This window comes from Lampris incognitus, chromosome 21 (assembly GCF_029633865.1).
Source record: "Lampris incognitus isolate fLamInc1 chromosome 21, fLamInc1.hap2, whole genome shotgun sequence".
NCBI classification, from domain to species: domain Eukaryota; kingdom Metazoa; phylum Chordata; class Actinopteri; order Lampriformes; family Lampridae; genus Lampris; species Lampris incognitus.
The window spans coordinates 24,984,611-24,997,320 of record NC_079231.1 but is presented as its reverse complement, the minus strand read 5'-3'; the positions used below and the strand labels follow the sequence as shown (position 1 = coordinate 24,997,320).

At 46.5% G+C, this 12,710-nt stretch overlaps 1 protein-coding gene across 2 annotated transcripts in view; it reads left to right on the top strand.

Moving 5' to 3' along the window:
- Positions 1-8,157, top strand: part of LOC130131644 (CD48 antigen-like) — a 42,380-nt gene extending 34,223 nt beyond the window's left edge. For both annotated transcript variants that reach the window (XM_056301411.1, XM_056301410.1), the window contains one exon: positions 6,083-8,157. In XM_056301411.1, the coding sequence (XP_056157386.1) occupies positions 6,083-6,126 (44 nt within the window). In that variant the 3' untranslated portion in view covers positions 6,127-8,157. The remainder of the gene's footprint in view (positions 1-6,082) is intronic.
- Positions 8,158-12,710: the final 4,553 nt, after the last annotated feature.

Genomic DNA, 12,710 nt, shown 5'->3' with positions numbered 1-12,710 from the left:
CAATAACTACACAAGAGAGCGTCCCGAGGACACACTTTCAGCGGAGCGCAGCGAGAAGCTCTTTGGTTGCAGTAGATGTGGCACGTGTCATCCGGCTCGACAGTGTCCAGCTTATGGCAAAATATGTCTGAAATGCAGTGGGAAAAGTCCTTTTGCAAGGACGGGTGCTGCAAACGGAAAGAGGGCGAGGCGCAGTATTCATGTTGTGGGAGAAGCTGGTTGTTCTGAGTTTGTTGTTGGCTCAGTGACAACTGACTTGAATACACCTACAGTTAATGCAGTGACAGGTGATAACTGGGTGGCGTCTTTGAAGTAAACGGTGCTCCTCTCTTCTTAAAACTGGACATGGGTGCTAAAGCCAATTTGATTAACATTGTGGACTTTGATAGTTTGGGCCGGAGACCCACTGTAGCAAAGACAGAAATTGCTTTGCAAGCATACAATGGACAGCCCATTCAAACACACGGCACCTGCAAACACACTGTCAAGGTGAAAGACAAATGCAAATCAGTCCCATTTATTATTGTTCCAGAGGGTCATGATTCATTGCTCGGAGACAAAGCCTGCGAGGACCTGGGCCTGGTTAAGCGTGTGTATGCTCTAACGGACCCAATCAGTATTTCTGAGGAGGTTGTTGGCCGATATGACGATGTCTTTACTGGATTCGGTACCTTGCCATTTGTTCACTCAGTTACACTCTCTGATAATGCACGACCTGTGGTTCATGCCCCAAGACGGGTTCCTGTTCCCCTGCGTGACCGCCTCAAAAAGGAGTTGGAAAGAATGGTCGCTTTGGGGGTGATAAAGAAAACCGATGAGCGAACTGACTGGGTCAATTCAATGGTGTGTATGAGAAAAAAGAGTGGTAAGCTGCATATATGCATGGACCCAAAAGACCTCAATGCCTGCATCAAACGGGAACATTTCCAAATTCCAAAACGTGAAGAAATGGCCAGTGAAATGGCTGGTGCTCATTACCTCTCTAAACTGGATGCATCAAATGGGTTCTGGCAAGTGAAACTGGATGAGCCAAGTGCAAAACGTTGTACATTCAATACTCCTTTTGGGAGATACTCCTTCCAGACACTACCCTTTGGGATTAGTTCAGCTCCAGAATTGTTCCATAAGGCAATGGAGTGCATCATCGAGGGCTTGGAGGGGGTCCGAGTCTATGTGGATGATTTGGTCGTTTGGGGCTCTACAATGCAGGAGCACAATCAGAGACTTGAACAGTTGCTGCAATGAGTACGGCAACATGGTCTTAAACTCAATAGGCAAAAGTGTCAGTTTGGTGTGAGGGAACTGACATTTCTTGGGGATAAGTTATCTCCAAGTGGTGTTCAGCCTGATGAGTCAAAGGTTAAGGCAATCAAAGCCATGCCAACACCAACTGACAAAAAAGGCCTTCAGCGGGTGGTTGGAATGGTAAACTATCTTGGGAAGTTTACCCCTAACTCAGCAGGCAGAACTGCACACTTGCCAAAGCTCCTTCAGGCCAAGACTGACTTTGAGTGGACAGCTGCCCATAACGCAGAATAGGGGGGACATTAAAGGTGTTTTAGCTCAGGAGCCTGTGCTGACATTTTTTTCAAGCTGACAGGCCAACTAAAGTGTCAACTGATGCATCGAAAGACGGCATTGGTGCCGTATTGTTGCAACAGCATGAAGGTTCCTGGAAGCCGGTTGCTTATGCATCATGCTCTAGGACAAAGGCGGAGTGTTGTTATGCACAAATTGAAAAACAGTGCCTTGGACTGGTTTTTGGCTGCGAGACATTTCATGGATACATTTATGGACTTGCTAAAGTAACTCTTGAGACAGACCATAAGCCCTTGATAGCCATTACCCGAAAAAGCTTGAATGACATGTCCCCTCGCATCCAGCGGTTGATGATGAAGCTACAAAGGTATGATGCTGTCCTTACCTATGTGCCACGGCCTTGTTTATTGATTGCTGGTGCGCTCTCTCGTGCCACTCCAGTCGTGTCTCAGGTGTGCTGTAGCAGCACTGAGGTGGATGTTGCAGTGCATGTTCACATGGTGAAGGACACACTCCCTGCTTCTGATCAACAGCTCAGGAAAGTAGCAGAGGAGACTTCCAAAGACCCCATTCTCTCGAAAGTAATGGAAAACATGGAGCATGTCTGGCAAAGGGGCTCGTGCAAGCAGTATCACCCACTCAGGTCTGAGCTCTCATTGGTGGATGGTGTGATACTCAAAGGCAATAGAATTGTGATTCCTACCTCAATGCATAAAGAGATGCTGACCAAGGGTGCACGAGGGGCAGAGAAATGTAAATGAAGGGCATGAGAGGCTATCTATTAGCCAAACATGAATGAAGACATAGACGCAATGGTTGGCAACTGTGTCACATGCCTTCAGTTTCATTACAAACAAACCAAAGAGCCAATGATTCTGTCTGAGATCCCTTCAAAACCATGGGAGAAGGTTGGGGCTGATCTCTTCTACTGCAATGGAAAGGAATATTTGTTAGCCATTGAATACCTCTCAAATTACCCAGAAATAGCTCTACTATCAACGACTTCAGCACAAAGTGTCATAGTTCATCTTAAGTCAATTTTTGCAGGACACGTATTCCTCAAGAGGTGGTTACAGACAACGGCCCACAGTGTTCTTGTCATGAATTTAAGCAGTTTGCAAAACATTACGGTTTTAGCCACACAACTTCCAGTCCACTATACCCACAAGCTGAAGAAGTGTGCACAGAGTGACACAGATCCATACCTGGCCCTCTGAGCTTACAGATCCTCACCTGTCGAAAGTGGCTGTTCTCTGGCTGAGATCCTTATGGGATGGAAGTTGCGCAGTAGACTTCCAAAGCTGGACACTAACAATTGTGAGGCAGAGGTCCAGGCTCACACAAGGAGCCTAAAACAGAAACAAAAATTCAGCTATGACAAGGGATCCAAGCCTTTACCAGAACTGGGGAGGCATGATGTAGTGCGCATAGAGGAGCCTGCTGCATATAGCACTAATGCGATGGTCCTGGAACAGGTGGCACCACGGTCATGTGCTGTCAGAACCGAAACTGGCCACACTTACCAGAAAAACAGGAGAAGCCTCTGGAAGACAGGAGAGACCTTTCAGCTGGACTGAAGTGATGATGTTCAGAATGTCTTAACGACGCCCAAGTTGGAGGCTCTGTCTCCAGGTCATCAGGAACTGTCACTTGCCTCCTCTCCTGTGGCATTGCGGGGGCCTGAGTTGGAGCCTCTAGCCTTGCGGCGGTCTAAGCGGACTGTCAGGCCTCCTGAGCGGCTTGACTTGTAGATGTGTTTTCCAGGCCATGCCTTTGTGTTATAAGGACTTTGGGGAGCCAAGGACGTTGGGTGGGGGGGGGGGGGGGGGCAATGGATTTTTGTTACAAAAATACAACAACAAAAAAAGAGAGAGAGGGATGTATTGTGTTTTTTATGATAAAAAAAAGGTAAACTGTTCTGAAAACTGAATGTTTTGAAGGAAGGGGGATGTACTGATGTGTCGTAGGTTAGTTTACATTATTACAACAGTGACCCCCAGAGGAGTTACCATAAACTGAATTATGGCAGTGCCTAGTGGCGCGTGAATAAAGCATGTTAAACGGCTCTTCTGCGTTGGATCTAACATACTAACATATGTAATGTATTAATATCGCCATATGTAATGTACTAATGTCTCCATAGTTAATGTATTAATATCTCCATAGGTAATGTATTAATATCTCCATAGGTAATGCATTAATGTCTCCATATGTAATGTATTAATGTCTCCATAGTTAATGTATTAATATCTCCATAGTTAATGTATTAATGTATCCATAGGTAATGTATTAATATCTCCATAGGTAATGTATTAATGTCTCCATAGGTAATGTATTAAATAGCGTCTCTATATGTAGTGTAATAACATCTCCATAGGTAATTATTAATGTCTCCATAGGTAATGTATTAATGTCTCCATAGGTAATGCAGTAATATCTCCATATATAATGTATCCATATCTCCATATCTAATGCATTAATATCTCCATATGTAATGTATTTATATATTCATATGTAATGTATTAATATCTCCATATGTAATGTATTAATGTCTCCATAGGTAATGTATTAAATAACATCTCTATATGTAATGTAATAACATCTCCATAGGTAATGTATTAATGTCTCCATAGGTAATGCAGTCATATCTCCATATATAATGTATCCATATCTCCATATGTAATGCATTAATATCTCCATATGTAATGTATTAATATCTCCATATGTAATGTATTAATATCTCCATATGTAATGCATTAATATATCCATAGGTAGTGTATTAATATTTCCATAGCTAATGTATTAATATCTCCATAGGTAATGCAGTAATATCTCCATATATAATGTATCAATATCTCCATATGTAATGCATTAATATCTCCATATGTAATGCATTAATATCTCCATATGTAATGTATCAATATCTCCATATGTAATGCATTAATATATCCATAGGTAGTGTATTAATATTTCCATAGCTAATGTATTAATATCGCCATAGGTAATGCAGTAATATCTCCATATATAATGTATCAATATCTCCATATGTAATGCATTAATATCTCCATATATAATGTATCAATATCTCCATATGTAATGCATTAATATCTCCATATGTAATGTATCAATATCTCCATATGTAGTGTATTAATATATCCATATGTAATGTATTAATATCTCCATAGGTAATATATTAATGTCTCCATAGGTAATGCATTAATGTCTCCATAGGTAATGCATTAATATCTCCATAGGTAATGCATTAATGTCTCCATAGGTAATGTATTAAATAACATCTCTATATGTAATGTAATAACATCTCCATAGGTAATGTATTAATGTCTCCATAGGTAATGCAGTAATATCTCCATATATAATGTATCCATATCTCCATGTGTAATGCATTAATATCTCCATATGTAATGTATTAATATCTCCATATGTAATGTATTAATACCTCCATATGTAATGCATTAATATATCCATAGGTAGTGTATTAATATTTCCATAGCTAATGTATTAATATCTCCATAGGTAATGCAGTAATATCTCCATATATAATGTATCAATATCTCCATATGTAATGCATTAATATCTCCATATATAATGTATCAATATCTCCATATGTAATGCATTAATATCTCCATATGTAATGTATTAATATATCCATAGGTAATATATTAATGTCTCCATAGGTAATGCATTAATGTCTCCATATACAATGTATTAATACCTCCATATGCAATGTATTAATACCTCCATATGCAATGTATTAATACCTCCATATGCAATGTATTAATACTTCCATAGGTAATGCAGTAATATCTCCATAGGTAATGCATTAATGTCTCCATAGGTAATGTATTAATGTCTCCATAGGTAATATATTAATATCTCCATAGGTAATGCATTAATGTCTCCATATGTAATGTATTAATACCTCCATATACAATATATTAATACCTCCATATGTAATGTATTAATACCTCCATATGCAATGTATTAATACCTCCATATGTAATGTATTAATACCTCCATATGCAATGTATTAATACCTCCATAGGTAATATATTAATGTCTCCATAGGTAATGTATTAATGTCTCCATAGGTAATATATTAATATCTCCATAGGTAATGCATTAATGTCTCCATATGTAATGTATTAATACTTTCATAGGTAATGCAGTAATATCTCCATAGGTAATGCAGTAATATCTCAACTGGGTGTTCATCTTGACACAATGTAGAGTTTAAAACCCAGCCGTCATTTTGACCGCCCAGGGTGGTTTTAGGTGGGAGTGGCCTCCCGGTCGTTCTCATGTTAAACATGTAAATGCTTGTGACCTGTAATGTTTTGTGAATATTTCAGATCTCCCAAATCTTTGTAGGCTATGTTGGTGCATCAGGATTTTTGCTTTGTTTTTTTTTTAAATAAAATGTTAACAGTATCTGTTGACCATTTTTGTAGCCCAAAGAGCACATGGTCGGTGTGATGCAGTCTTTCCAAGAAGCTGACGGATGCTTTGTTTGTGTGTTTCACAGAGCCACCAGACTCGGAGCCGCCTGGACGTGAAGACGGATCTTAAGAGCCACACTGTTCTACTGCTTTTAACAGCCCCCATCCAGATCAGGACGTAGTCCAAGAACACTGTCTTACCATCCTTCTCTGTGACAGACACTCGCTTTTAATTGTTGCTTTGGAATCACTGAGGACGCTGGTGCTTTTCTTTTTTTTCATATTTATAGTTTTATTGGCTTATAGCATCTGAAATGAATGCGTCTCTAAACACTTGTGTCAGACAAGTACTCGCTCGCTTACATCCCTCATCTTCATGTTAACATAATGACACATCTGCCAATCCCCATACGAGTCTTGTTTTCTAATGACTGCTTCTCTTTAAGCATTTCAAAGCTCAGCAGTGTGCCTTCTTTCATCGTACTGCACAGAGCTGTTACTCCTTCCGCCGTCCACTCCTCACATCTGCTGGGGAGCTGGTTTGGTGTAAAAGCTGAGCTACACGCATCTCCCTCTAGTTTCTGTTCATGTTTGGAGAGTGCCTTTCACCCAGGGGGTCTCCATAGTATTTATATATCGTTGTAGATTGTTATCAGGGCACGGTGGTGCGGTCGCCTCAAAGCAAGAAGGTCCTGGGTTCGAGTCCCGGGGTAGTCCAACCTTGGGGGTCGTCCTCTGTGTGGAGTTTGCATGTTCTCCTTGTGTCTGCGTGGGTTTCCTCCGGGGGCACCGGTTTCCTCCCACAGTCCAGACACATGGAGGTCAGGTGACTCAAAGACATGGAGGTCAGGTGACTCGGCCGTACTAAATTGTCCCTATGAATGAAAGGGTGTGTGTGTGTGTGTGTGTGTGTGGGCCGGCCCTGTGATGGCCTGGCGGTCTGTCCAGGGTGCCTCCCCACCTGCCGCCCAGTGACTGCTGGGATAGACTGCAGCATCGCTGGGAGCAGGATAGGCGGTTCAGGTGATGGGTGGGTGGACTGTTATCAGCTAGACTGCCAGTGTGGGGAGGGAAGGTGCCCTCTCCTCCGTGTTCTTCCATTGACCAGCACATGATGGCTTGCACCAGCATATCATAGCTCTCAGCTGTGCTGCAAAATGATCATCTCTAACCCAGTACCAAGATCATTCATTTCGAGACGTCTCTTTGGTTTCCAGGTTTAAACTGTACCATGGCTCACTTGCTGACTCCTTCAGGGACTGATGATGTGCTGACGCACTTCACAATCATTAATGTCCCACATGCTGCAGAGTTGATGCTGTGCTTTTGCTACTTCATTGCTGTTTTACTTCTGGTTTATGTTTGAGTTATTTTCTCTTTTTTCCCCTTCTTCCTGTTTTGGTCTTTTGTACTTTATCATTTGTATTTAGGTTCCTTAAAGAAACTCACACCCAACTAGCGGGGCATATGTGCTGATAACCTTCACCAACACACCTTCGATTTCCAGCTTCATACTCATCACTCTGTCTGACACTCTCTTCACCTCCAGCACGCTCTTGACATACTCTTCCTTCAGAATTACCCCTACCCCATTACTCCTCCCATTCACACCATGGTAGAAGAGTTTGAAGCCTCCTCCGATACTCCTGGCCTTACTCCCCTTCCACCTGGTCTCTTGCACACACAGTATACCTACCTTTCTTCTTTCCATCATGTCAGCCAGCTCTCTCCCTTTACCAGTCATAGTGCCAACATTCAAAGTTCCAACTCTCACCTCCACACTCCTACCCTCCCTCCTCTCTAGCTGCCTCTGGACATGCTTTCCTCCTCTCCTTCTCCTTCGCCCAACAGTAGCATAGTTTCCACCGACACCCTGCTGGTTAACAGTACCGGTGGCGGTCGTTGGTAACCCGGGCCTCGACCGATCCGGTATGGAAATCTTAGTTATGATCCGCATATTTGATTTGGCAAAGATTTGACGGCGGATGCCCTTCCTGACGCAACCCTCCCCATTTGTCCGGGCTTGGGACCGGCACTAAGGATGCACTGGCTTGTGCATCCTCAGTGGCTGGGTTGCTTAAGTAGCTACATCAAACTTGCCAAAATCCAGACCCCTTATTCTGCAAAACGCCACAGGAAAGTTGGGCTGTCCAGAACACCAATTTTTGGGGGGGGGGGGGGGCTCCGAAGCGTTGGTAGTAATCAACAGCGAATGTTCGGAGCTTCGGGCGGGGGGATGAACATGACTTGGCAAAGACTCAGCCACATATGTCTTTCTGGTTTCGGCTGAGATGGACAGCAAAGCGCTTCAAAACGCGTCTTTGATTATTGTCCAGTATTGTTTTTTCTATTGTTATTTGTTAATAAAAAACCGTCTTCTAAAAGGTGTTGTGTGTGTCATGCATGTTTGTAATCCTGTTTGGTTGGTTGAGCAAGTTTGTGACAATTTTTCATGTCATCGGTAAATTATAGACCCACTATTCCGTCCTCATCTAACGTTGCAGTATCAGACTAGACAAGATAGTTAACATAGCTGATCCAATAAAGACTTAAGGCTTGAATAAGTTTAGGTTCTTTACTTGGTATCCAGCTTTGTCACTGAATCCTTTCTTTTTTTGTAAAACTAAAACAAAACATAACAAAATACATCTGATTACAGTTAATTGTACGTGTGGTTATTTGCTTCCATTACATGACATTCCAGTCATGTAGCTGACGCTGTTGTCCAAAGCGACTTCCAATAAGAGCATCATGTAACGTAGGAGATCAGGAGAACTACTAGTCATCAGAGGTCATAAGTGCATCTGAACAAGCATCTCAGAGCAAATCCAGTGCTAAAGTAAAAGTGCAAGAAAGAGATTTTTTCTAAATGAGTGAATACAATAAGTGCTAAGAACAATGAACATGGTACCAGTAGTTCTTGAAGAGGTGAGTTTTCAACCTGTGCTGAAAGATGGGCAGCGACTCTGCTGTCCTGACATCAGTGGGGAGTTCATTCCACCACTGTGGGGCCAGGACAGAAAAGAGCCGGGACCGGGTCGATCAGCAGCAGGGGCCTCTGAGCGACGGGGCAACCAGGCGTCCTGAGGCAGCAGAGTGAAGTGGTCAGGCAGGGGTTTAGGGCTTGACCATGGCCTGGAGATAGGAAGGCGCTGTTCCTTTCACTGCCTTGTAGGCTAGCACCAGAGTCTTAAACTGGATGCGAGCAGCTACTGGGAGCCAGTGTAGGGACATGAGAAGGGGAGTTGTGTGGGAGAATTTAGGGCGGTTCAACACCAGACAAGCTGCAGCTTTCTGAACAAGCTCCAGAGGTCTGATGGCTGACGCCATGGCGCCAGCAGGGAGGGAGTTGCCGTAGTCCAGCCGGGAGAGGACCAGAACCTGGATGAGCACCTGTGCCGTCTCGTCGGTGAGGAATGGGCGAATCCTCCTGATGTTATAGAGGAGAAATCTGCAGGAGCGAGCAACCGATGCAACGTTTGCAGCAAACGACAGTTGGTCATCCAGCATCACACCCAGATTCCTCACAGTCCGAGTTGGCGTCACCACGGTGTTGTCAAGGGTGATGGCCAGATCTCGGTGCGGGCAACCTTTCCCCCGGGATGAACATCAGCTCTGTCTTGTCCAGATTGAGCTTCAGGTGGTGTGTCGCCATCCCCTCCGAGATGCCAGTCAAGCACGCAGCAATGCGGGTCTCTACTTGTGTGTCAGAGGGAGGAAAGGACAAGACCAGCTGGGTGTCATCGGCATCACAATGGTAAGAGAAGTCCTGCGAGCGAATAAGAGAACCCAGGGAGGTCGTGTACAGGGAGGACAGGGTTCCTGCCACACTATAGGTAAGCACACGGTTGCTCTTTCCTGCTCTCATCCCCCAGACCGTAGTTGAGCAGCACAGGGGAGTATTTCCTCAGGGCCAACGTTTCGTTTAGTAACTCGCTTCGGGATCGATGACCCGCTTTACTCACACGGCAGTGGTGAAAACAGGCACAGGGACACCACACTGGCCTTGAGAAAATGCTGGATTCATTGGTGATACCGTGGCTTCTTCCGTAAAATGTATTTGCTCTCTCGTTGCCTTGCTAACATTAAGTGCTGCTGTCGCTGCACTGCTCCATTCATGTTCGCGCCGACCAGTGGTGGATCTAGAAATTTTTTCCTGGGGTGGCAACAGGGGTGGCAAGACTGTGTCCCAGAGGTGGCAGCTGCCACCCCTTGCCACCCTGTAGATCCGCCCCTGGCGCCGACCCTCGACTAGATTCACACCCGCCGCTCTCCCTCTCCCTCGCTCCACCGCTCGCACACGCTACGTCACAACACTACGCACTCCCTATTCTCTTAAGGGAACTACACTGTTGCTATGCTGCTCCTGTAACACTACCCCCACTCTGGATGGCAATTTTCACAATTCCACTCCAGCACCTTAATAACCTACATCAACATGTTTTTTCCTTCTTGTACATGCATAGCTCTACAGTCTTCACAGGCATTCAGCCCACCCGAGAGTATTAAGTATACCCACTACACTTCAAGCTTGCGGTAAAAGGAGATGGCGGTAAAGCTCTGACAAGCCCTCCAGCGGTCCTTGCCCTCTTGCTATTCCGTATATTTCCCAGTGTCTTATATTCGTGTCTCTCCTTTTTCCCTCCCAGGATTCTCCCTCCGCGACTCCCACGGCTCCCCGCGTCTCCCTCGCTCCTCGCCCCCAGCGACCTTCACGTTTTCCCCCGACCCTCTCCAGCGATCTCCCTCTGTGCTTCTCTACCTGGACCCCTCCTATTCGGACTTGACTTCTTGGATCTCGGACCCGGATCGGAACCTGACTCACCCTTTTCGGATCACGGACTGGACTTGCTTGCCAGGTGCACGCACATTATTCAACACCTCCTTGTCATTTACATACTGCACCGCACATAGGCTAAGAACACTCACACATAGTTATACACGCAAACCACGGGACACCACACATAGTTTATTCACACATCCCACTAACAGAACGTTGTTCGCACCATACATTCCCCCACCTTAGATTGCCCTGTTATTATTTTGTGGCAGTTTGTTTATTTTAACCTACATTAAAAGTGCCTTCGGGTTTCTTAGTTCTCTGTGTCCGTCTGCCTTTGGGTTTTGCTACACTGGTCTCTGGTCTTCATTCGTGAGTCGTAACAGAACGTCGCAGCCAGAATGAGCCAAAGCAAACCCGAGGGGCAGGCGGTCGCTCAGGGAGCTATAGCCCCTAAGCCCCAGAACCCTAGAGCTCTCGAGGTAGTGGTAAAGAACCACAGCACTCAACTCACCCAACTCCATTCTGAGCTTAGCGCTGCCTTCTCCCGGATCACTGGAGAAATCAGCCGGCTCCGGGCTAACTCGCATACTTCGGCGAGCACCCTTGCTTCACTCTCCGCGCAGATCGCTTCTCTGACTGTGGCAGTGTCCAAGATCAGCGACCACCCTGCTCTGGCCCCGGTCCCTGCCCCCAGCCCGGCCTCTGGATTCCCCGTTCCTGGTCCCGACGTTCCCCCTCCTCCGACTCAACCCCCACTGGACCCCCGGTGCGAGCCTAACCTTCCCTGCCCCAAGGCCTTCGGTGGGGAGTTCGAGCTGTGCAGGGGTTTCCTTGGTCAGTGTGAGCTCCTGTTAAAACGCCAGGTATAGGACAGGAGAGACTAAGGTAGCCCTTGTTATGTCCCTCCTCACCGGCAAAGCCCTCAGCTGGGCCATAGCGGCGGTTGGCCATACCGAGCGGCTCGCCTCGGACTATGGTGCCTTCCGCCGCGAGCTCCGTCTGGTGTTCGCCCACCCAGCTGACGGGCAGGACGCTGCCAGCCGCCTCCATTCCATCCAGCAGGGAGCCAGGTCGGTGGCAGATTATTCCTTGGAGGTGAGGATACTTGCGGCAGACAGTGGGTGGGATGACACTGCGCTCAAGAGCGCGTACTGGAGGGGACTGAGCGAGCCCATCAAAGACCTCATCGTTCGGGACCACCCTGCCTCCTTCAACGAGCTCGTCGCCCTCCTGATGGACGAACGGCTGCAGGAGCGGCGCCAGGAACGCGCCCCGCGCACTGGCCCCTCCCGTAGACCAACCTCCGTCCGTTCTAGCGGTGCCTTCCCTGGATCAGCGTCCCGCGGGCTCTCTCCACCCTCACACTCACCCTCGCACCCATGGGTGTCTTCTGGATCCAGGCCGGAGGAGGAGCCCATGCAGTGGGGTCGGCCACGGCTCCCGCTAGAGGTTAGGGAGCAGAGGATGCGTGACCGCCTCTACTGCGGGAGGTCGGACCATTCCATCAAGGCCTGCCCAACTCCCCCAAAAAGACCCGGCTCACTAGAGAGGGGTGTCCTAGTGAGCCTGACGACCCCGCCACAGCCCCAGACCAAGAACAACCAACTGTTCCCGGTCACTCTCACTTGGGGTAACGACTCACTCTCTATTGGTGCACTCCTGGATTCGGGGGCGGACGAGTGTTTGATGGACATGTCGCTGGCCCGGCAGGCCGGCGTTCCACTCGTCCCCCTAGACACACCCCTCACAGCCCAAGCCCTAGATGGTCGTTCACTTGGTAAGATCACACACACACTGCTTCCCTCACTCTTTCGGGTAATCACGTGGAAACTATGCGTTTTTTGGTTTTGCACGCCCCCACAGCGCCCCTGGTGTTAAGAAGACCGTGGTTGGACCGGCACGATCCCCACATCTCTTGGTCTACTGGGCGG